Source organism: Aspergillus tubingensis (genome assembly GCF_013340325.1).
Source record: "Aspergillus tubingensis WU-2223L DNA, scaffold_1, whole genome shotgun sequence".
NCBI classification, from domain to species: Eukaryota; Fungi; Ascomycota; class Eurotiomycetes; order Eurotiales; family Aspergillaceae; genus Aspergillus; species Aspergillus tubingensis.
The window spans coordinates 513986-533738 of record NW_023336275.1 but is presented as its reverse complement, the minus strand read 5'-3'; the positions used below and the strand labels follow the sequence as shown (position 1 = coordinate 533738).

Below are 19753 nucleotides of genomic sequence, written 5' to 3'. Positions count from 1 at the left end.
ATGGGGCTGTGTACCAACATTGTTCATTTTTCGTAATTGCGAGGCAGCATTAGGGACTTAATGCAAGACTGTACTTTATGAATGGACTATTTGGCCAATATCAAGCATGTAATTGCTGTAGACGTAGCCAGAAAGATATACTATAGTAGCAGAATCGGGCCGACCGCGGACAAGAGCAGAGAGACGAATGGCTCTCCGCTCCGGCAGCGCGACCCGACCAGTCGACTCTCCGCCATCCCATCCATCTTTCAAGTCCCATTCATTCTTCGTCTTCCTCCCACACCACCCCCCTGCAGCTTATTCCCTTGTGCTGGTAACTCAGAACCAGCGCACCACCGCCATCCCGGCTCATTGTCTGACCGCCGACGCGCTCCTTCATTCACTATTGGACTAGCTCTGGCCGGCCCTCCCTTGCTCGCCAGCCACCAACCACCCATTACCACCACTCACCTTCATTCACTATTAACACTACCACCATGGCCGACTCATCGGCTTCGCAACCTCCCCCTCCAGCTGCTGCTGCTGCTGCTGCTCCTACTTCCGCCCCGGCTCCAGCTCCAGCTCCCGCAGCATCGCAAGATTCCTCTGCGACTGTCGTCCCCAAACAAGAACCAGATACCGGTGACAACAACCTGGATGCATCTATCGAACAAGACATCGACCTAAACGCAAATAACACCGCCAACATGCCGAATCAGAATCCCGCTGGCAATGACGCCGCCGCTGCGGCCGAAAACTCCATCCCCGCGCCCACCTCCGTGGACGCTCTGGCGGCCGCCGCAGCGCCTGCCAAGAAAGAAACCAGCTTGCGGGAGTTCATGGGCAAGATGGATGAATATGCGCCGATTGTAAGATTTCTTGCTTTTCCACCTGGATTCCCCTCCTATGTCACTTTTTTCTCTCCACTACCACCCTCGTTTACTTCCACCTCATATTTCCGTCCTATATCTTACTAACACGAATATCTTTAGATCCCCGATGCTGTAACAGCCCACTACCTCACTCTCGCCGGTCTCCCGCCTCCGGGTAACGGCCCCAATCAAACACCACCACACCTCGCCCGCCTCCTCGCTCTCGCAACCCAGAAATTCATTGCCGATATTGCCGCCGACTCGTATCAGTACGCGCGCATTCGCGCCTCCAACAGCTCTTCTGCCAGCAACCCCATGGGCAGTTTGAACGCCGCCTCGGGGTTGAACATGCCCGCCGGTGCTGCAGGTGTGGGGTCCGCTGGTGCTGCGACTGGCGTATCAGGCGGCGATGCAGGAAAGGGCAAAGCGGGCACGCACTTGGGAATCCAGAGACCTGGGTTCGGAGGTGGTGGGTCGGGAGGTTCCGGACAGGGCCGGACGGTGCTTACGATGGAGGATTTGGGTATGGCGGTGTCGGAGTATGGGGTTAGTGTCAAGAGGGGGGAGTTTTATCGGTGATTTCTTTTCCCCTTCTTTTTCCCACCTTGGGAATGCTTTGGGGGGTTTGTTTGTCGCAAACGTGCTGGATGTTCATGGGCATGGGCATGGGAATATGGGTAGATCGGGGACGGGACGGGATGGGATGTGCTGTTTTACTTTACTTTTTCTTTTCACCTTTGCTTGCTGGCGTAAAATACTGGGCAACGGCCGAACGATATCCTGCATGTGGGCCGAGTTTGAAATATACAAAAGGCGTTTTAGGGCGGAGTTATCGAGATATGATATGATATGGTAGGAAGGGCGGCAACCAACAAAAAGAAAGAAGACAATAACTGAGACAATAATAGAAGTGACTTGATATTCTGTGTTGAGAAGTCCATTGACCTGTTGAATTTTATGGTCCGTCTAGTAGTTTACATGCAACACGTAGATATACATTGGTGGAAGAATAAGCAGTAAGGAACTGGATATAACGCCCGAGATAATAAGAAAAAGAACCTAGCCATGCAAATATGAAAATCACCACCTGTCTGTCCGTCTGCCTTGTCTGCTTGCCTACCATGTCTCTTAAGCTGACAATCTACCTATCCCCATATCACAGAGGACCCAGTAAGATTCCAATGCAGAGCACACAGCAGAATAGCCACATAGCGAGACAGCCACACACAACCCGAAAAGCAATCATTTGTTCTTCGACTGCTTGTACGTGAATCTCTTCCGAGTCCTATCGAAACCATTCAGTTAGCAGCAATTCCATAATCATCGTCATCACACGCCAATCGAATCTCTCATTCCTCCAGTACCTCCCACTCTTCCTTTTAATGCCCAAGTCCTCCAACCTCCCCAGTCTCCTATATCCCACCCCAGCTATAACAAGAGAAAATAAAAAAAGGTTGGGAAGGGAAAAAAACTCACGCAACAAACTCCCCCAACTTCCTCCCAACCATCTCCTCAGTAATCACAACATCCTGATAAACCTTCCCATTATGAACCTGGAACTTCAATCCCACAAAGTTAGGCAGGATCGTAGCGCCGCGCTTCTGCGTCTTGATCGGAGGTGTTCCTGGCGGAGCGGGGAGTTTGCGGGGGAGAGGGAGACTATTCACAGCTTTCGTTAGTATATATCTCTAGATCCATCGTATGTGTGTTCAGCGACGAGTTTAATTAAATAACAGTCGAAGGTAATGTGGCATTGAGTTGCGGTGTTGATAACAGATTATAATGTAGGTAAAGAAGAGAAGGGAAATAAATGCGACGACGTACGGGACGATGTTCGGGCCTGTAGGTATGCGTTGTTAGTTAGGTTCAATTTCTCCAGGAAAATGAGTAGAGGGATAAGAGGTCAGACTCACCCTTCCAGACCGAGCGAGAGAAGAGAGCTCGCGTGGGAAACATTTTGGTTTTTTGTGCTGTTGGCTTTTGGCTGATGCGGACCGGCGGGTTTGCGATGGATGATTGGGATGGGTTTGAGATGGAGCGGAGAGCGGATGGATTATGTAAGATTTTGTGCTTGGTTGGGGACTGGTCCATGGTCTATGATTTTATTTGCATTATATACACGGACCAGGTCTTCGTAGTTAATGGGTTATTTATTATTTGGATACAGACGTGGATTCATTAATATTCTAAGAAGCTAGTCTATCTCATACAAAAAGACGACTGCCAAATTGGTGAGTGAGTGAGTAAAAAGAGCGAAATGCGGTAGTATCCATATCTACTCCATACGTGACACCGCGAATCCACTCTGCATGAGACACAAAAGAAAAAAATGGATCATTTAGTTAGCATGTCCTGGTTTCGATCCAGGGACCTCCGGGTTATGAGCCCGGCGCTCTTCCCCTGAGCTAACATGCTGGGTTGGTTGAAGGGAGCTGTGTTGTTAAGAATATGACTCAATAAGGTATGGATGGAATGAATGTGTGATTGTTCCTAGATTTCAATGTGCGGCGGCGCTTCACGTGATATCAGATGTCCGGCTACAAACGGAGGTGTTTTTCCATCCTTCTACTTCTATTTCAGGTTTGTGGTTTGTGGTTTCTATGGTAGACTGTGATTTTCTATTTATCATTTGGTGTTGTATGAGGAATGAGGAAACTCAGTATCGTTGGTGGGTTGGTTCTGTGCATATCCTGTGTGGAGAAAGTGTAGTTACTCGTTACTAGATGCATAGATAGAAGCAGATTATTCCTCTATCAGAATATACTCCAAGCTTTTAATATTCCACATGATCAGGTTGTCCTCTCATCAAGCTTGCCAGCTCATGATAATACTGGCAAGTGATGTAGGCATGTGGTATCGTATATCAGTAGAGACCTCGTATAGATCACACAGCACAAGTAGCAACTCCTCGCCAAGGCAGCCTCATCTTGATTTAACATTCGAAAAATCGTTCTGCTACAGTCTATCTTCTTAAGCACCGTATATACATCTTGATATCAGCCATGATGGTTTTACCATGATGTAAGCCCAACAATTCATTTGCCCGGCGTCGCTGGGAGACATGTGAAAGGTACCATTAGTATATGGAAGATGATAGCCTCATGACTTGGCTGATAAGAGGGATGATTTGGATTACTACGTTGGTCTAGCGGTCTGTGGGTTGTCGTTGCCTGGCACTTTCTAAGATCTTCGCGATCTACCGCTGGGGATAGTATATTGATAGATGTATGCCATGCTGCAGATGTATACTGTGCAGTGCAGTCCTCCGCATCATATATACATCTATTGCGCTCGATTATCTCCTGTAGCATGCCCTGTAATGAAGTGATGTCTGATAATGTCAAAATGTGAGTTATTTTGCTAGTGTAGAGTCTTGAAGATTAAGAAAAGGACCAACAATGTCAGGCTATATCTTTGAGGGATGGCATGTAGCCTTGTCAAGGAGCAGACCGTGTTAAATTAGAAGAGATGAATAAAAAGTCTGTACGGACAGCTTGATACTGTTCAGCTGTGTTGGTAAGAGAGCAAAGGGGAAAAAGAAAAAAAAGAATCAGATAGCATGTCCTGGTTTCGATCCAGGGACCTCCGGGTTATGAGCCCGGCGCTCTTCCCCTGAGCTAACATGCTTGGGTTGATGTAGGAGGCTCCTCAGTTTGGCATTATTAACCTAAGCCTGAGAGCCATGTGCACAGCGCTCATTCATGTGGATTGTGAAGATGTCCTATCCTCAACATGAAGAAGTTATATTATGCAACGGTATTCAGTAGCATATAATTGATGTACATTTGTATATTCGCTAACACCAAATTGTTTCATATAGCATCTAAATCGCCCGCGAGTTTCGATGCCTTGGCCTGCATATCGTACACTTACTCGACGGCAAGTCCGGACAGGATTTTGATCAAGTTCCGTATCCCTTTGAGCACATTCTCGTCCGGCCCCTGACCTGGTGTCCAACTGGCGTGGGCAAAATCGATCAGACGAAGGTCATGCACCTTCGGGGGATCCTCATCCTCATCATCTTCTAGATCCCCCAGGTCTCCCAGATCGGCCAGCTCGGCCATTTCGGGGTCGATGTTGATATTGATTGCCTGGTGCGATTTGATTCCCTGACCGACCGGGATATCAACCACCTGGATTGACCCGCCCTGCTGGATGTGGAATTCCATGTTTTCCTCTTCCTCGTCTTCGTCTTCGTCCTCGGACTCACCCCGTTCAGGCCGGGGCTTTTGTTCCTCCACAAGCGCATGTTCCATCGCTTCTGGATCTCCCTCATATACAATCAAAACACTTGAAGAATACATCCGGCTTTCCTCTGACTCCAACACATGCTGTACCTTTTTCAGTTCGTCCGCCAATCTCTGGGCGACCAACTGGGAGCGGTCAACGGCCCCAGCTTTGGCACCAGCAAGGAATTTTTGGAACCCTTCTATAACAGTGTCTTCAGTGAGAGACCGCCCATACCACTTGTCGTAGCGCTTATATCCATCTTTCTCGATGACCTCGCCCCGCGCCCCTTCGGAACCCTCGTATTTCGTAGCATACGGATCGGTTTTACTTCCTTCGTCGCTTTCTCCACTCACGCCCGTCCAGACCTTCATTCCCGCAATCCGGAATCCCAGCTTTGAGCTTGTCGTCTCCTGGGATACAGCATCTAGTTTCGCTCGCTTCTGAGGCGGCGCATCATCAGCCCATAGCCTTGCGCCCAGCTTCACGTCCAAAACATTCGGCCGCTTAAACCCCGAGGCCACGTTTTCCAGCACAATAGATATTCCTGTCTCCAGCTTCTTCCCGTTCGAAGGAACCCATGGTAGATCCTGCGCAGTACTCGCCGATCCCGAGGTTGCCGCGCTGGGCTGTGCCGGTGCGGTCGCGCCCGGCGTGCCCGATGTCGAGGAGTAGTCTGATCCGGGGAGAACAATCGCACCGGACTGCTGCGCAGCTTCGATGGCGGAGAACTGCTGCTGGTCGGCAGAGGTCAAAGTCCCTATGTATGTAGGGATGAACTCTCTGAATTCCGGGTGGAGGGCGCTAGACTCGTAAAACGCGACTTCTTCGGGGGTGCAGGGCTTTGCGATAAAGGAGCCGGACAAAGTGCATTGGACACCGTCGCTGTAATTTTAACACGACGTCAGTAACCTGTACCGGCTCGTATGCAGAGCAAACGAACATTTCTTGGGGAGGGGGAGAAAATAGGAGTGCTGGCCATGAAGCATCTCGTATCTTGCGGCAAGGGCGGAGAGGCAGAACTTACTGGCCAGCGGCGGCATGGTCAAAAGCGACAAAGCTGTCGGTGTCCAGTTTCTGGGTTTTCAAGCTGTCCGACCGCGACGAAGACATATTGGGTGTCCGAAGAACTAAGGGATTATTCACTGTCCAACAGAGACCGTTGGATTCTAGACGGCATTCCGCATGAGTTGAGTCACGGGCAATGAGAAATGGAAGCGATGCGGAAGGGCGCAGGACGAGTCGGGTAAGGGAGGAAAAAAAAAGATGTATATGGTATATATATCTAGGCAAATGCCGGAGAAGAGTAAAAGGAGGGAAAAGAGGCAATCAAACAAAGGAGAGAGTAATAGGTCGACAGGGCAAACAAAGGGTTGGCAGAAAAAGGAGGGACAAGCCACAGGAGGTGGTGGTGAGTGAAAAGAAGTGGTGGAAGTTGCTGGTTTTGTTCCGAGCTGAAGTGACGTGCAACCGCGGAGAATCATGCAAGCATCCGCTCTTCTTGTGCTGGACAATGGACTGACCTTTTCCCCCAAAGAAACACAAGGCGGCCCGAGCAAACCTGCACCGCCCAGGGATCCCCGAGATGAACTCAAAGGAATGGTCGGTATTAGAAATGTGATCATCCGAGAAGGCTCGAGTGCAGCCCAGAGGAAGTATAATATCAGGCGCTATGATGCCGCATGCCGGCGATCATTCGCTGGAAGTTCTTCTCTATACTTCATCGTTCCACTGGATTTCACCCGCGCTTTGCTGAGAAAATTACCAATAACCAGCACGTCAGCTTATACTGGTGCCAGATTTCAGCCTGCTCAGATATGGTGCCATAGAGAGTCATGGTCTAATTCACTCACTCATCCTTGACTAATTCCATTCCATGGTGATGGTGAGTTATCTGCATGTTGCATCATGATAGGAGTCTATGTACGAAAGCCATATGTAATCCATAGGCCCAGGAACTTCGACTGACACTGAGTTAATCAGAGCCAGTTACACAGACAAGACTGTATGTTCAAGTTATCGTTTTGCCTCCTTCTCTCTGGCCCTCTCATTGCACACTGTTGCGCTTTCATCTCCCGCCGCAACTTTCCACGACTTTCCTCACCTCAAACGGACCTGCGCTGGGGTTTCTCCTGCTATATTGATCTGACCCATCGAGACTCCTGCCTCTTCCGACTTTCCTATGACAGCACCAGGGGCTTGCGGCAGACATTTGGCGTGTAGGAACTCGGCATGACCTGTAGACTCATCCTCCCAAGTGCGTATCACCCCTCGCATAGCCTCGTGCAAAGGGGTAATGCCTTGGGAATTGCGCCAATTAACATCTGCACCCCGCTAAATAAGCTGCCGGGCTGCCTCAATGGCAGCCTTGTCACTGACCCCTGTTTGCTCCAGCAGCTGGTTCGCAAATTTGGGCTCAGACACTCGGGATCTTGGTATGCGCGAGTCAGTTGATGCAATAGATTACGTCCCTCGGAGTTACCGACGCGGGCATCTGCTCCACCCGCTGGCAACAATTTGAGTAGAGGGATAAGTGGGCCATTGGTTTTGGCATGAGGCTAGATGGCTTAACTTGCAGCAGGGATTCCCTAGTAATGGGAAACCTTCACCGTCTCTGAGTTGGTCTCCAGAAACAGACCCACCGTGTCCAGCAGCATCATGCGGCTGAAGCCTTTGCAGTGAGAGTTGACCCCGGTTATCCTGGCAGACCACCATCGTTGCTGGCAACTTCATATCCTCTCTTCGCCAATGCTCCATCACCGTGCGGATAGTATCCCCCTTCCAGTACAAGCTCGCAATATGCAGCGGCATGATGTTGGCATATGGATCTGCTCATACTTCAATATATATCCCACGCTTGGCCCCTGTGCGGATAACTTTTGTAAACAATCAACAGCAGAGTCATCTCATAGTTACCACAATGGACAGCTGCCCCAAGCAAAGCGCTTTTCTTATCTGGGTCGATTTCCAAGACACTCAATCACCCACGCTTGGTTCTCACCTAGAAACTTAATCGCAGCAGTCAGTAACGCCATCTTCCCTGGAATTCGAAAGGCCTAAATGGTAGGCTCGGAAGCAGCAAGGCTCAGAGATCTAATATGGCCCAATGTAGTGGCATTACAATATTCTTACTCACATAACTGGAATTGGCTTTTGGTGCCTAGTCAATGTGGCATATATTGAGCTAATTCAATACTGTTTATCCATAGACATGAATCTTCACAATAGTTTTAATCTGTAGCAGTCCAATCAATGCGTCTCTTACAATTTCTGATGAGGTATCGATATCACTTCATGGCATGAACGGCATCTACCAGCCTAATAAATACTGGCATGGAAGGAACCGGCTTTGTCCCAGTCATTTAACAGGTGAATCCCTCTTACTTGCTTCACTGTCGGTGCTTTCTATCACGTTCGATTCTTCCATCATTGGCTGTGAATCTAGAAAGCCTCAGAATTAATCTACTGTCAATAAACTGAAGATCTCCAAAGCAATGTTTCACGGTGTTCCTCGTGCAACTTCCGAGTTCCATCTCCCACACGTCCAGGTTACCCCTCCAGCTTTTATCTCTCTCTATCTTCCCTCACTTTCCTCCATCCCCTCATCCTCTTCTTAAGGGCGATTCCTTATTCTTTGTCTCATCTCAGGGGTCTGTTACTGCACTCACGATGTCGGACTCTCAGGATCCTTCAGATACTGGCAAAAAGCTTCCTTTTCGCCCAGCTGCATCTAAAACCATCAACGATCCTCAGCAGACGGACCAATCACCAGAAACACCGGAAGATAAACCAGATTCTGCCCCTAACAGTCCTAGATCCCAGTCACTCGAGGAGTTGCCCATTGAGTTTGACCAGGCCAAGAAGAAAAAGAAGAAGAACAAGACGCGCCCCAAGAGCAAGCGTGGAAAGGTGAGAATGCTAACTGATGCAACGACTTGCAGCCAGACTAAGGTCTACAGAACAAGCCAACCGGCTTCGAAGAGTACTACGTCGACGCGCCCATTACCCCCGAGGAGTTTAGCGCTGAGAAGGAGCTCTACAATGTGTATGTCCCCAAACTTCCATGTTTAGCACCTGCTAACCGCAATATGCGTGAAGCTCGCGACCTCTCACCCAGTAAGTCTTGCCAACTCATGGATTTGGCACTCATACTGACTAGTCCAAGCCGGATTGAGGATGCCCTTCTACGCTACCAAAAGAATCGGCGCCTGGAGTCAGACAGAAGAGACGTCTTCCTGAAATATCTGGCGTATGGCGGGGTGAACGTCGGTCAGAGAATGTTCGGGGGGTTGGACGGCCGTGACCTTCAGCAAATGGACAGCGAACAAATCCTACAGGCGCGGTCAATGACCAGTGTAGGCAAGGACAGATCTAACCTTACCGTGGATTTTGATGCAGTCGTTCGTGGCTTTCTGTACGAGTTATACACGCCTTGAAACTACGTTTGACTGACTCCTAATAGGACTTCCTTCTTTCCATACTATTTCAATCCGGAAACCGAAGATATGATTAAGCTGGCGACAGTCACCATCCGAAACTTTCTGTCCTACCTCCTCTACCATGATGTATGCCCGGAGTACAACGATAACATCGATCAGGCCAGGAATTCGTGCGATATAGCTACAAGGGAGCTGTGGAACAATCACCAACTCATGGCCAAAAGCCCTGGTGACTTCAACTCGTGTTGCTCCTTGCTTTTCGGCGGAGAGCTCCATGACACATATGTGGAGGACAATCAATGGAAAAACTCCAAGGACGATGCGCCTCGCCTGACGACTGAGACAGCCCGCAAAATCGTCAAATTCGCCCTCGCCGGCGCGGGAGAGAATCGTCATGCCCTCCGGTTCCAGGAATTGACCGAGAATGATACGCTGTGCGCAGTGCGTATTGAGGATATTGATGGGTTCGAGATTACCGCAGTTCATCCCCCCAGAGAAGACGTCCGCGAGTTCTACCAGACGCACGCTCCTGATCTTGTTCCCGTCGGAAAGCTGCTAGCAAGGGCTTACCGAGATCCAGGTATGCCTGATTTCGACCTCAGTCCGGAGGAGCAAGTGGCACAGCAGCCGGAAAAGTATTTTGAGTTCTTCATGGAGGACAATATACTTCAGTACTGCTACCCGGGAATGAAGGTAATCACTCCGGTATGGGAGCTGAACTGTGGATTCCATTATTTCGAGGATGCGTATAGAACGTATGGTTCCAACTACACCCCTCTCGTGAATGACTTGATGCTTGGATGGAAGGAGCCGAGAGATTTAGCCAAAGCAGAGAGTGATGGAGAGGATGACTCGTCTGTTACTTTGTGAGCATCGCCAAAGCAGGCCCGTCCGCGGAAGCTCAATTCTTAGGATTCTAACAGCTACTATCATATTCTCATCTTAGTCACGGCTCATTTCTAGATAGTCGAAACAAATTGATTTCTATTGGAACATATATTCATAGCATCTGCACCAGCTCAAGGCTTCAGCATCGACTTGCCGGTGGTCTTTCTACCCTCCAGATCAGTGTGAGCCTGGGCAACCTCCTCCAAGGGGTACACCTTGTGAACCTTGGCCTTGAGCTTGTTAGACAGGAGAAGCGAGAACAGCTCATTGACGTAGAACTCGAACTCCTCGCGAGTCTCAATGTAGCCGAAGAGCTGAGGCCGAGCGACCTTGACACACTTGGGGGAGAGTTTCCTATAAAGCCATCAGCATCGCACCTCACACCACGAACCAGAGTAGGAATCAACTTACTGCAAAGGCAAAGGCGGCACCGGACCACTAGCATTGCCAAACCAAACAATAGTACCCTTGCGCTTAACGCTCTCCAAGCTTCCCTCCCAAGTATCCTTGCCAACCGAATCGAAAACAACATCAACTCCCTTACCACCCGTAATCTCCTTCACCTGCTTCACCCAATCCTTGCCCTCCTCGCTGCGGTAATCAATCACCACATCAGCACCCAGACTCTTCGCCAGCTGGCACTTCTCAGGGCCACCAGCCGTTCCGATGACCTTCGCACCAATGGACTTCAGCACCTGCGTCATCAGGGTTCCCGCCCCGCCAGCCGCAGCATGCACCAACACCCACTCATCCTTCTGCACGGGATACGTCTCCTTCGCCAACGTGAGAACCGTCAACCCACTCAGGAATGACGCCATCAGGTTCTCGTCCGTGATCCCCTCGGGGATCTTGATCGTCTTGGCCATCGGCACCGCCGTGTACTCGGCATATCCGCCAGTGCTGAGCCAGGCCACCCGATCTCCGACTTGGAAGTTGTAGGGGTTGGGGCCGTCACCCAATGCGACGATGGTACCGGCGCCCTCGCGACCCAGGATTTCGGGCTTCGCGGAGGGGTAGAGGCCTGTGCGGAAGTACGTGTCGATGTAGTTGATGCCGGAGATATTGTTCTTCACGAGGACTTGGCCTTCCTTGGGCGTGGGGACGGGGTGGTCGGACTTGAATTCGAGGACCTCGGGGCCGCCGAGCTTCTCGACCAGAACGGCCTTCATGGTTTGAGGGACGGACATGGTGGTGAGGGTGCGGATGGGGGATGCGATGGGTGGGTGGAGGTGGGTGTTGATTGCGGAGAGTCGTTGAATCGCTGGGGAAGACAGGGTCGAGGTAGTAGTAGTGGTGATGGATGGGATAGAGGATCGGATAAGACGAGGAAAGACGCGATGGAGGGGCATTGGATAATCGGGGGTATTTCTAGTTGCGCGATGAGGGGTGGGACAATAGGTGGGTTAAGTATATCCGGATAGTCGGGTGGGGGGTAGTGGAAGTTCTTCCCCCGGCTACGATTGACGGAGCTGGACAGTCCTGCTGGTTGGTTTTTTGCCGAAAGTGGACCGCGACTTGAGGCAGTCGATTCCCGTCATTTGAAGCTTGATTTTCTGCGCTTCTTCCCCGCAGTTCTTCATTATTCTGCGTTGCGCTTGCGGATATTGGGTCAGGATGTCCGACGCATCTCCGCACTGTATCACCGGGATCTGAAGCAGACCTTTCGGTCGGTATATTCTACTGCGTTCATTGATATTCGCTGTTTCAGCTATTCAGCGACTCCTTTCCTACTCTCTGGCAATAATTCTGGAGTCAATAGAATGGCCACCTCTTCATCCGACGGAGTGACGCCATCGGCTGCAAGTCCGAACCGTCGGGAATATAGCTGACAAATGTCGGCTTCCTGCCGACGGACCGTGCCGTACACAGCTGAGTCAGTTTTTGCATAGCGATATTATTCCTTTGCTGCATAAATTCCCGATCGGGACATATACTCGTGCTTCTCCAGAAGCATTCCGGATTGTCTTTCCTCCATCCATTGGGCCTTCACCCTCTTCATCCCTTCCGCGGAAAACTTCATTATGCATCTTCCAGTTCAGCCAGACAACTCAGCCCCCTCTGTGTTACCGCCTCGCTATGCAAATTGCCACCGTTTGCTCTTTCACCGTCTTTCCCACTGATGTCATAGCAGTGTCGCTTCCAACAGTGAATCCTATATCATTGGAAGCTACTGATCTCCCCAGCATCATCGGTCAGGGGGCATGCAGCTCATCCCAAAAGGTGGCACCAGTAGCTGATGACGCCCAATGTGCCGAGTTGCCCGGTATCCCTTGAGCGGAGGCTGTGTGGCTTTGCCAAAAAGCGTGTCGGGCTCACGACGTGCTGTGCCTACTGTATACTAGACCAACAATCATCCACGCCAATACTCGAAAGTGGCGCCTTTCCCGCAGACTAAAATCTCTTTCGCCCGTCAGTGTACCTAATCGGTCGACGGAAAGCGGGGATAGCGAATGAATGAATCTGCCAACACAGGTTGTCCCACAGTCTGACAGACCACGCTTGACCTCACCTGCATAGGGATGGGATGGTTTCATGAGCGACTCCTTGTTGACATGGCTAAAGGAGATCCATTCGTTCCCAACGCTTGACGTCTGGCCACGATCGCCATGTTTCAGGGCTAGCGGGATTGATTCGTTCCCTGTTAACGCCCAATGTCTGAGCCCAGGCCCTGATAGGGCCACCATCCCCGGAGAGGCGCTGCCCGACCAGGTTTCCCATTGGGGTCTGTCTACTTTATATAGCCTCTCGAAAAATCTCTTCGCAACTCCCCCGATTCCTAGGGTGTGTACATCAGAAACTAACCTCTCCATCGCTTAATACATAATTCTAGCCGCTCACAAAGGACCCCAGGCCATCTGACTGTCTCATCTGCAAGTTGATTGACTGTTCTCTGTTCCATCTGGATCACTCCCGTGCCAATTGCTGTTTGCCGAACGCTCTTGTGTGTGTGTGTGTGTGCTATTTTTTCTTGCTCATCCTTTCGAGACCCTTTCTCGAGTGAGTCCGATGCTCGACGGATATATGATGCCAACTGCCCGGAAAGTATTTCTGATCCACCGTGCCACCGCAGGATAGCCCCCAGGACCGATACTTTCCCGTTGGAGCTTTGCTTTTCTTTGCTAAAAGTTCTTTGTTCTTCTGTTTCTATTACCAATGTATTCTACCACCAAGATGAGCTTGCGCTGGCGCAAGAAGACCCACTGGCCGCCGTCGCCATGTGTGGAAGACGAAGCTGTTTCCCTCTCCCGCGAATTACACGGATCGTCCCAAATTGGAGAAATGCCCGGACTCGAAGGTGTTTGCTCCCGCGGAACCGTCGACCAATACCCAGTCCTTGTGGATGTTTTCTCTTACTCTTCATATGAGGAGACGACCGTCATCTATGAGGACTTCAGCCGTGACAGCAGCTCCGAGGACAACGTAGGGCCGCCAACCCCGGTGGATGAGAAACAGGACCCGATGCTCTACCTTGTCGGGGATGACCAGGCAGTCTCGTTGTCCGCGCCACTTGCAAGTCGAGAGAAACCCCAGGACCAACCCAAGAAGCCAGCTGTTCAGAGGCAGGACTCTACGACGCGAGGCCGCCCCAGGGCGGATACTAGAGCCCAGAGAGACAGCCCGCCTAAGAGGGATACAGCCCAGAGTTCCCGGGATGCCTCGAGAGCTTCGAACATACGCACTCCTGCCGTCACACAAAGCAAGTCTACTCCGTCGTTGCCCAGGCGATTTGGGAGTGTGAAACATGGCCGCTCCGCCGACGCCCTCGCCACTAAATCCGGCTACCAGTCCGACTCGGCTACAGTCAAGTCCAAAACCAAGCCTGAACCTGTGAACAAACCTGCCGCGCCTCAAACGGACAAAAAGTCGCCCACTGGACTCACCGTGGCAGAAAGGCTGGAAGAGAAAATCCGCCAGAGACAAGAACTCCGTGCCAAAGGAGGCTCAAGCGATGTGCCGAAGACGCCTAGTCCCCCGTCTACTGATCAACCCAGTGTCCCGGTTGAACTTCCCGCGGAGCCATCCACGACCCCTGCTGTTACTGCAGCGCCCAAGAGCACCGCCCCAAAAACCCGTCCTAGGTCCTTGTCGACGCCCAAGGAGCCAGCTACTGACCGCCGTGCGGATGAACATGAGGCGTCCTCCTCAGCTGCAGGCCCGGCACCACAACTTCCACCACGTCCGGGATTGGCCACTAAGCCAGCAGGCCGATCAATCTCAAGCGACAAACCTCAGTCAACCGCTCAGCTGCCAGCCCGGCGGGCCGTATCTTTCCTAGATGACGTGCCGCAGAGGTCCTCGTCGCTCCCACGGACTCCCGAGGATATTCCTGAGCCACCACCACTACCACGCCGACGGAGCTCCTCACAGGACGCTGTTCGCCATCGAAGTTCATCGCAAGATGCTGTCCGTCAGACATCGCCCAAACGGCCGTTTTTCCTCCCGCCCTGCCCCAGATCGACTCCCATCGCCGGATACCAGGACTGGCACACAGTCAAGGGACTACCTCATTTGAATATTTGCCCGTCATGCATGAAGCAAATGCGCAAGTCGGAGTTCCGCGACCACTTCGTCCTAGCCAGTCCCCGATCCCGTGGAGAGAAAATCCGCTGCTCCATGAGCGAGCCCTGGACCAGGCTGGCATGGATGCAGACGCTCAAGAAGCAACTAGACCACCTCGAACTGCTGCACCAAATCACGCGACCACCCCTCAGCATCAAGCCGTGCCCAGGACGCATTATCACTGAGCAGCACTGGTACCGGATTGTGGACCCGGAAACGAACATGTACCTCCCGCAGTTCAATGTGTGCTCTGCATGCGTGCGGAACCTACGGGTCCTGATGCCGCAGCACCGGGACACCTTCAAGCGGAGCTCCACCAAACAGGAACGAGCCTGCGACTTCCTGACAGACAGCCCGCGGTTTGTCCGGTACATCGACTGCCTGGACATAGCGGCCAACCGCGCCGACCAGGAACATATGCTGCGCCCCGACGTAACGGAGTTCCTCTCGTACGCTCGACGCAAGGTAGTGCTGCGGGACTGTCGGCGGGACCGACGGATCCTCAGCACGTGGCACTACATGCCGCAACTGCCAGAGCTGACAGTGTGCGAGGACTGCTACGATGACGTGGTGTGGCCGTTGGTCCGGGCCAAACATCCCATCGCGCGCAAGTTCTCGACCTCCATGCGACTGCTCCCTGGCGATGGACCGTCTCGGTGCCGCGAAGCAAGCTGTCAGCTATACTCCCCGCGCATGCGCGCCAAGTTCGCAGAGGCGGTACAGTCGAATGACCTGATGTATCTGAAGCAGGTGGCGCTGCGCCGGCGCGACGCCGAGCAACGCTACCGGGACCGGGAGGAGGAATTGCTGGAAGACGCGAGTCGAGGATACGACGTGGAGGGAGAGATGCGGCGCAACGTGGAGGAATGGAAGCGAAACGAGTAGTTCGATACCATGTATTTCTCTGTTCGTGTGTGTGTTTTTGTCAGGAACCCGCCTGTATGTTAGTGTTGATGATACCTGTACACCTGATATCCAATCCATCAATCAATCAATCAATCAACCTCCCTCCCCCATCAGTAGAACCACCAGCGGCAGCATTATTAGCAGCATCAACAATCCCCATCGCCTCCCCCAACCCAACAACCCTAAAACCCCTATCCCTCAAAACCGGCAACACCTTCCTCAACCCCTCAACCGTCCAACTCCTCCGATCATGCATCACAACAATACTCCCCTCCCTAACCAAACTCCTGACATGCCACGCATTCACCCCCGCCCACCCAATCTGCGCATCATGCGGATACACACTCCCAAGCACAATCCTATACCCAAGCCCCCTTACCAGCTCTCTCATCCACCCAGAAAAGAACCCCGATCCAGGTCTAAACCACTTCCGCACCACCCCCCTCCCATCCCTCGGCCGTTCCACCCCAACCTCCTCATACACCCTCGCAATCACCCCCTCCACCTCCTGCATCTCCTGCTCCAGCACCTCCCTCCCCAGCGACACAGACGGCTCGTCGTGCATCGCGTGGTTCCCGAGTTCCATCCCGCTCTTCACTAGCGTGTGGAGTATCCCTTCCCGGCCGGGGATTTGTGATCCGATGAGGAAGAATGTCGCCCGTGCGTTGTATTGCTCGAGTAGGTGTAGGATGTCGAGGGTGTAGGCGCTGGGAGCGTCGTCGATGGTTAGGGCGATGAGTTTCTCTTTCTCTTCCTTCCCACCATTCGCTTCTGGTTTGTTCTTGGTGTTGGGAGAATTGTTGAGGAGTGGTATCTCCCATAACGTATCCGGGTACTTCTCCGCCATAGAGCGGATTAGGGCGTGCGGTGGTCGGTAGATTATGTATAGGGGGAGGAGGGCGAGGAGGATGAGGAGGAGGATGAGCAATGGGAGGAGCATGGTTAGGGTGCGGGTGCGGCGGTGTCGGGAGCGGAGGTGTGGGATGCGTGCGATCAGGGTTGTGAATGGGATGGCGAGGACGCGGAGGGGGAAGAGGAGGAGGGAGGTTGGGTGGAGGCGGGGCATGCTTTGCTTTGCTTTGCTTTGATTGTGCTTGGGGTGGGCGGTTCTTTGGGTATGTGGTGAGGATGGTGTGCGGAGGTGAGTTGGGGTGCGGTTGTTGTTGTGTGTAGTATTTGTGGGTGGGAGTGGAAGGCCGGTGTAGCGAGTGGATGGTGTCAGGCCATGGTGAATATGTGTCGGTGGAGGAATTTCAAGGAGAGTTGATGTGAATGTAATGTGTTCGACGATGTGATGTGGTGAGGAGGTTGAAATTGGGGAAATGTCAGGAGGCGGAGCGGAGGTATGCGGCGATCCCGTTGGAGCATGTCTGGTATGTATGTAAGGGATCTAGACCTTACTGGGGTAGATACCACAAGAAGATGGAGTTTGGATATGCAATACAATATTCTGCCATAATATATCTGCTATGTGACTAGGTATTATCCCACTAATCCCACCACCTCTCCAGGCCATTTCTTCCCCCATACAATCGCCCGCGGTGGCACGCGACCCCCAACCGGCGCCAGCACTCGGATCTTACCCTTCTCCGCGTCCACGTCCGCCACGTACAGGAAGCCCATGATGCTGGCATCGCGCACATCCGCCGGGCTGGCCGTCGAGCTTGCATGTGTGATGGCGAGTAGCGAATTAGCCAGCGCTGTGGGCGCAGGAGGTAGCACCTTCTTCAGTGGCACGTTGGACGACCCAGCCGGCGTCACCGATTCCTTCGCCGGTCCAGCAATCCCAGGTAGCGTCGGTGCTACCGGGGTCTCTTCCTGCGGAGTCTGTCCCAGGTCCATGTCGTTGCTTCCACCGGGGAGGAAGGCATCGCCGGTACCCAGCTGCGACGGGTCGTACTCATCTTCGTCCTCCTCTGCTGAGGCGATGGTGTAGTTGTAGACCGCTAAAGCGCCAAAGTCCAGCTGCTGCGCATGCGGCGACAACGTAACATTCGTGGAGGACGACGACGCAGATAGTGACAGCGCCGCCGATGCCGTTGAAGGGATTGGGTTGCCGAAGAAGTATGTCCGGATCTGCGACTCACTGACAGCCTTCATGAATGCCGCATCGCGATCAACACAACCCCCGGACTTGGACAGCTTGATCACCGAAATGCGCTCATCCGACGCCGCTGCAGACGCACTAGCCGTAGGCTTGTTATCAAAGTTCTTCATCATAATGCTGTACAGTCGCTCGGAGCCGATAACCAGAATTGTCGTAACTGTGCCAAATATGTCAGCGCATACACCCTCACCAGGATCAGGAAAAACTCACTCGCAAACTCCGTCACAATATGATTAATCATCTCGACATTCCCAGCCTTACTCTGACTCAAAATCCCCGGCGTATCCACAATAATCCCCGTCTCTCTAGCATCCTCATCCTCGGCCATCCTCCCCGTCACCGACAGCGCCAACCTCGACACGATAGACTTATACACCGACCCATCGGCCTCCAACGGATTCTGCATCGGATAAAAATACACCAAAGGCAATTTCACTGGCACCGCACTCGGCCCGGACATAGGACTACTTCCCCAGCCCTCCTCAACATCAATCATCGTCCGGAACGCCGTAGCCGTCAACGTCCCCGGGACACTCAACATTCCCTCCGTAGGGTCCAAATTCACCACCAGCGGCTGCCGGCCCACCTTAGTCGCATACGCCGTCAGTATCTTCGACAGACTCGTCTTGCCCGCATCTTCAGGTCCGAGAATCAGCACCCGCGGACCATCCTTCCCCGTCGCCTTGGCCTCCTGTCGTAGTGTCTCCAACGCAAAATGCACGTTCGCATATTCAATCATCGGTGTTTCCTCCGCCACGTACTCGCTCTGGCAGCCGCCCGCGCCGAGTCCGCGCGTCGCTGTTCCATTCGTTCCTCCCGGGGCGAGACTGTCCAGGCCGGTGATGGCCTCCCCGGCGCTGACTTCTAGCGTGCATCCATGCCAGGTGTAGATTGCTGCTTTGGTGCCGGAGAAGGTGTAGGTTTGGGAGGGGGCTAGTTCGGTACCGAAGAGTTCGGCGGTTCCGGCTAAGAGCTAGTTCTCCAGGTGGTAGATATGTCAGTCAGCTGTCTCTTTTTGTGAATTGGGGAGATATGGAGATTGCTTGAGGAGCGGGGGTTATGGTAGCTCACCTTTACGCGGACGGTCGTGCCAAAGGCGACTTCGAACCGCCACTCGGAGCCCTTGGAGAGGCTGATCTGAGAGGGCGGGGCGGGGGCGAACTCGCGGTCCGCCGAGGGTTGTGTTAGATCGAGACCGGGGAGCGACATGGCATCGCCTGGATAATTGGGTTCGTTATCTGGAGTGTGGTATGCGGACTGGAGTTTCTGGTAGAGCTCCGAACAGGCGGAGAGAATGACGATGTTTAGCCTGTTTGCAGGACGGAACCGTCCCGACTGGTTCGCGTTCGCAGGACATCTTACTATTATCTTAAATTATCTATATTATACTTTAAGTGCTACACAAAATATCTACTAGGGCAATGTTCAATTCATAGTTACTGCATATCCATCATTTGCAAATCTACCTAACAATGACATAACTCCGAACACAATCCAGTCAAACCATCCCGATTGCATCACGACTCCAGGGTACAGCCCCGGTCCAAATGGTGTAGAACAGAAAATAGAAAAAGGAAAAGAAAACCACATTATAGAGGCGTATATCAGGTATCCAGGAGATAATAAGAAACGGCATAGATAATGAACGAAACGAACCCAAGGCTTTCCTCGATCGCCAGGACCTCACCGGCCAATCCCCCGTGCGAACCACATCACTCGCACCCAGACGGCATCATTAGTAAAGAAATATTCGCGGCCAATACGATACATCAAGA

General features: G+C 52.4%; 8 protein-coding genes and 1 non-coding gene across 10 annotated transcripts; 3 read left to right on the top strand and 6 right to left on the bottom strand.

Moving 5' to 3' along the window:
• Nucleotides 1–476: 476 nt before the first annotated feature.
• Nucleotides 477–1430, top strand: AtWU_00185 (putative TFIID and and SAGA complex TAF10 subunit; the record flags this gene model as incomplete). Its single annotated transcript, XM_035495301.1, has 2 exons — nt 477–848; nt 972–1430. The coding sequence occupies 2 exons, from the start codon at nt 477–479 to the stop codon at nt 1428–1430; spliced, it is 831 nt and encodes a 276-aa protein (XP_035351194.1).
• A 663-nt stretch (nt 1431–2093) lies between these two features.
• On the bottom strand, nt 2094–2942 carry AtWU_00184 (mitochondrial 37S ribosomal uS19m domain-containing protein; the record flags this gene model as incomplete). The annotated part of the gene is made up of 4 exons (XM_035495300.1): nt 2094–2136; nt 2328–2510; nt 2676–2691; nt 2765–2942. The coding sequence occupies 4 exons, from the start codon at nt 2940–2942 to the stop codon at nt 2094–2096; spliced, it is 420 nt and encodes a 139-aa protein (XP_035351193.1).
• Nucleotides 2943–3194: 252 nt separating this feature from the next.
• Nucleotides 3195–4478, bottom strand: AtWU_t8. 2 transcript variants are annotated; one of them is made up of 1 exon: nt 3195–3266. It is a non-coding gene; the product is annotated as a tRNA-Met (tRNA). The 2 variants fall into 2 exon arrangements; another variant differs by lacking the exon at nt 3195–3266 and adding an exon at nt 4407–4478.
• A 242-nt stretch (nt 4479–4720) lies between these two features.
• AtWU_00183 (inositol polyphosphate multikinase) lies at nt 4721–6191 on the bottom strand (the record flags this gene model as incomplete). Its single annotated transcript, XM_035495299.1, has 2 exons — nt 4721–5963; nt 6106–6191. 2 exons carry the CDS (start codon nt 6189–6191, stop codon nt 4721–4723), a joined length of 1329 nt encoding a protein of 442 aa, XP_035351192.1.
• Nucleotides 6192–8747: 2556 nt separating this feature from the next.
• AtWU_00182 (uncharacterized protein) lies at nt 8748–10387 on the top strand (the record flags this gene model as incomplete). The annotated part of the gene is made up of 5 exons (XM_035495298.1): nt 8748–8987; nt 9038–9123; nt 9177–9194; nt 9244–9492; nt 9541–10387. The coding sequence occupies 5 exons, from the start codon at nt 8748–8750 to the stop codon at nt 10385–10387; spliced, it is 1440 nt and encodes a 479-aa protein (XP_035351191.1).
• Nucleotides 10388–10536: 149 nt separating this feature from the next.
• Nucleotides 10537–11754, bottom strand: AtWU_00181 (quinone oxidoreductase family protein; the record flags this gene model as incomplete). The annotated part of the gene is made up of 2 exons (XM_035495297.1): nt 10537–10759; nt 10817–11754. 2 exons carry the CDS (start codon nt 11752–11754, stop codon nt 10537–10539), a joined length of 1161 nt encoding a protein of 386 aa, XP_035351190.1.
• Nucleotides 11755–13576: 1822 nt separating this feature from the next.
• AtWU_00180 (uncharacterized protein) lies at nt 13577–15850 on the top strand (the record flags this gene model as incomplete). The annotated part of the gene is made up of 1 exon (XM_035495296.1): nt 13577–15850. The coding sequence occupies one exon, from the start codon at nt 13577–13579 to the stop codon at nt 15848–15850; it is 2274 nt and encodes a 757-aa protein (XP_035351189.1).
• A 106-nt stretch (nt 15851–15956) lies between these two features.
• AtWU_00179 (chitin deacetylase CDA4) lies at nt 15957–16937 on the bottom strand (the record flags this gene model as incomplete). Its single annotated transcript, XM_035495295.1, has 1 exon — nt 15957–16937. The coding sequence occupies one exon, from the start codon at nt 16935–16937 to the stop codon at nt 15957–15959; it is 981 nt and encodes a 326-aa protein (XP_035351188.1).
• Nucleotides 16938–17353: 416 nt separating this feature from the next.
• Nucleotides 17354–19187, bottom strand: AtWU_00178 (cleavage polyadenylation factor subunit CLP1; the record flags this gene model as incomplete). The annotated part of the gene is made up of 3 exons (XM_035495294.1): nt 17354–18135; nt 18189–18951; nt 19050–19187. 3 exons carry the CDS (start codon nt 19185–19187, stop codon nt 17354–17356), a joined length of 1683 nt encoding a protein of 560 aa, XP_035351187.1.
• Between the last annotated feature and the right edge of the window lie 566 nt (nt 19188–19753).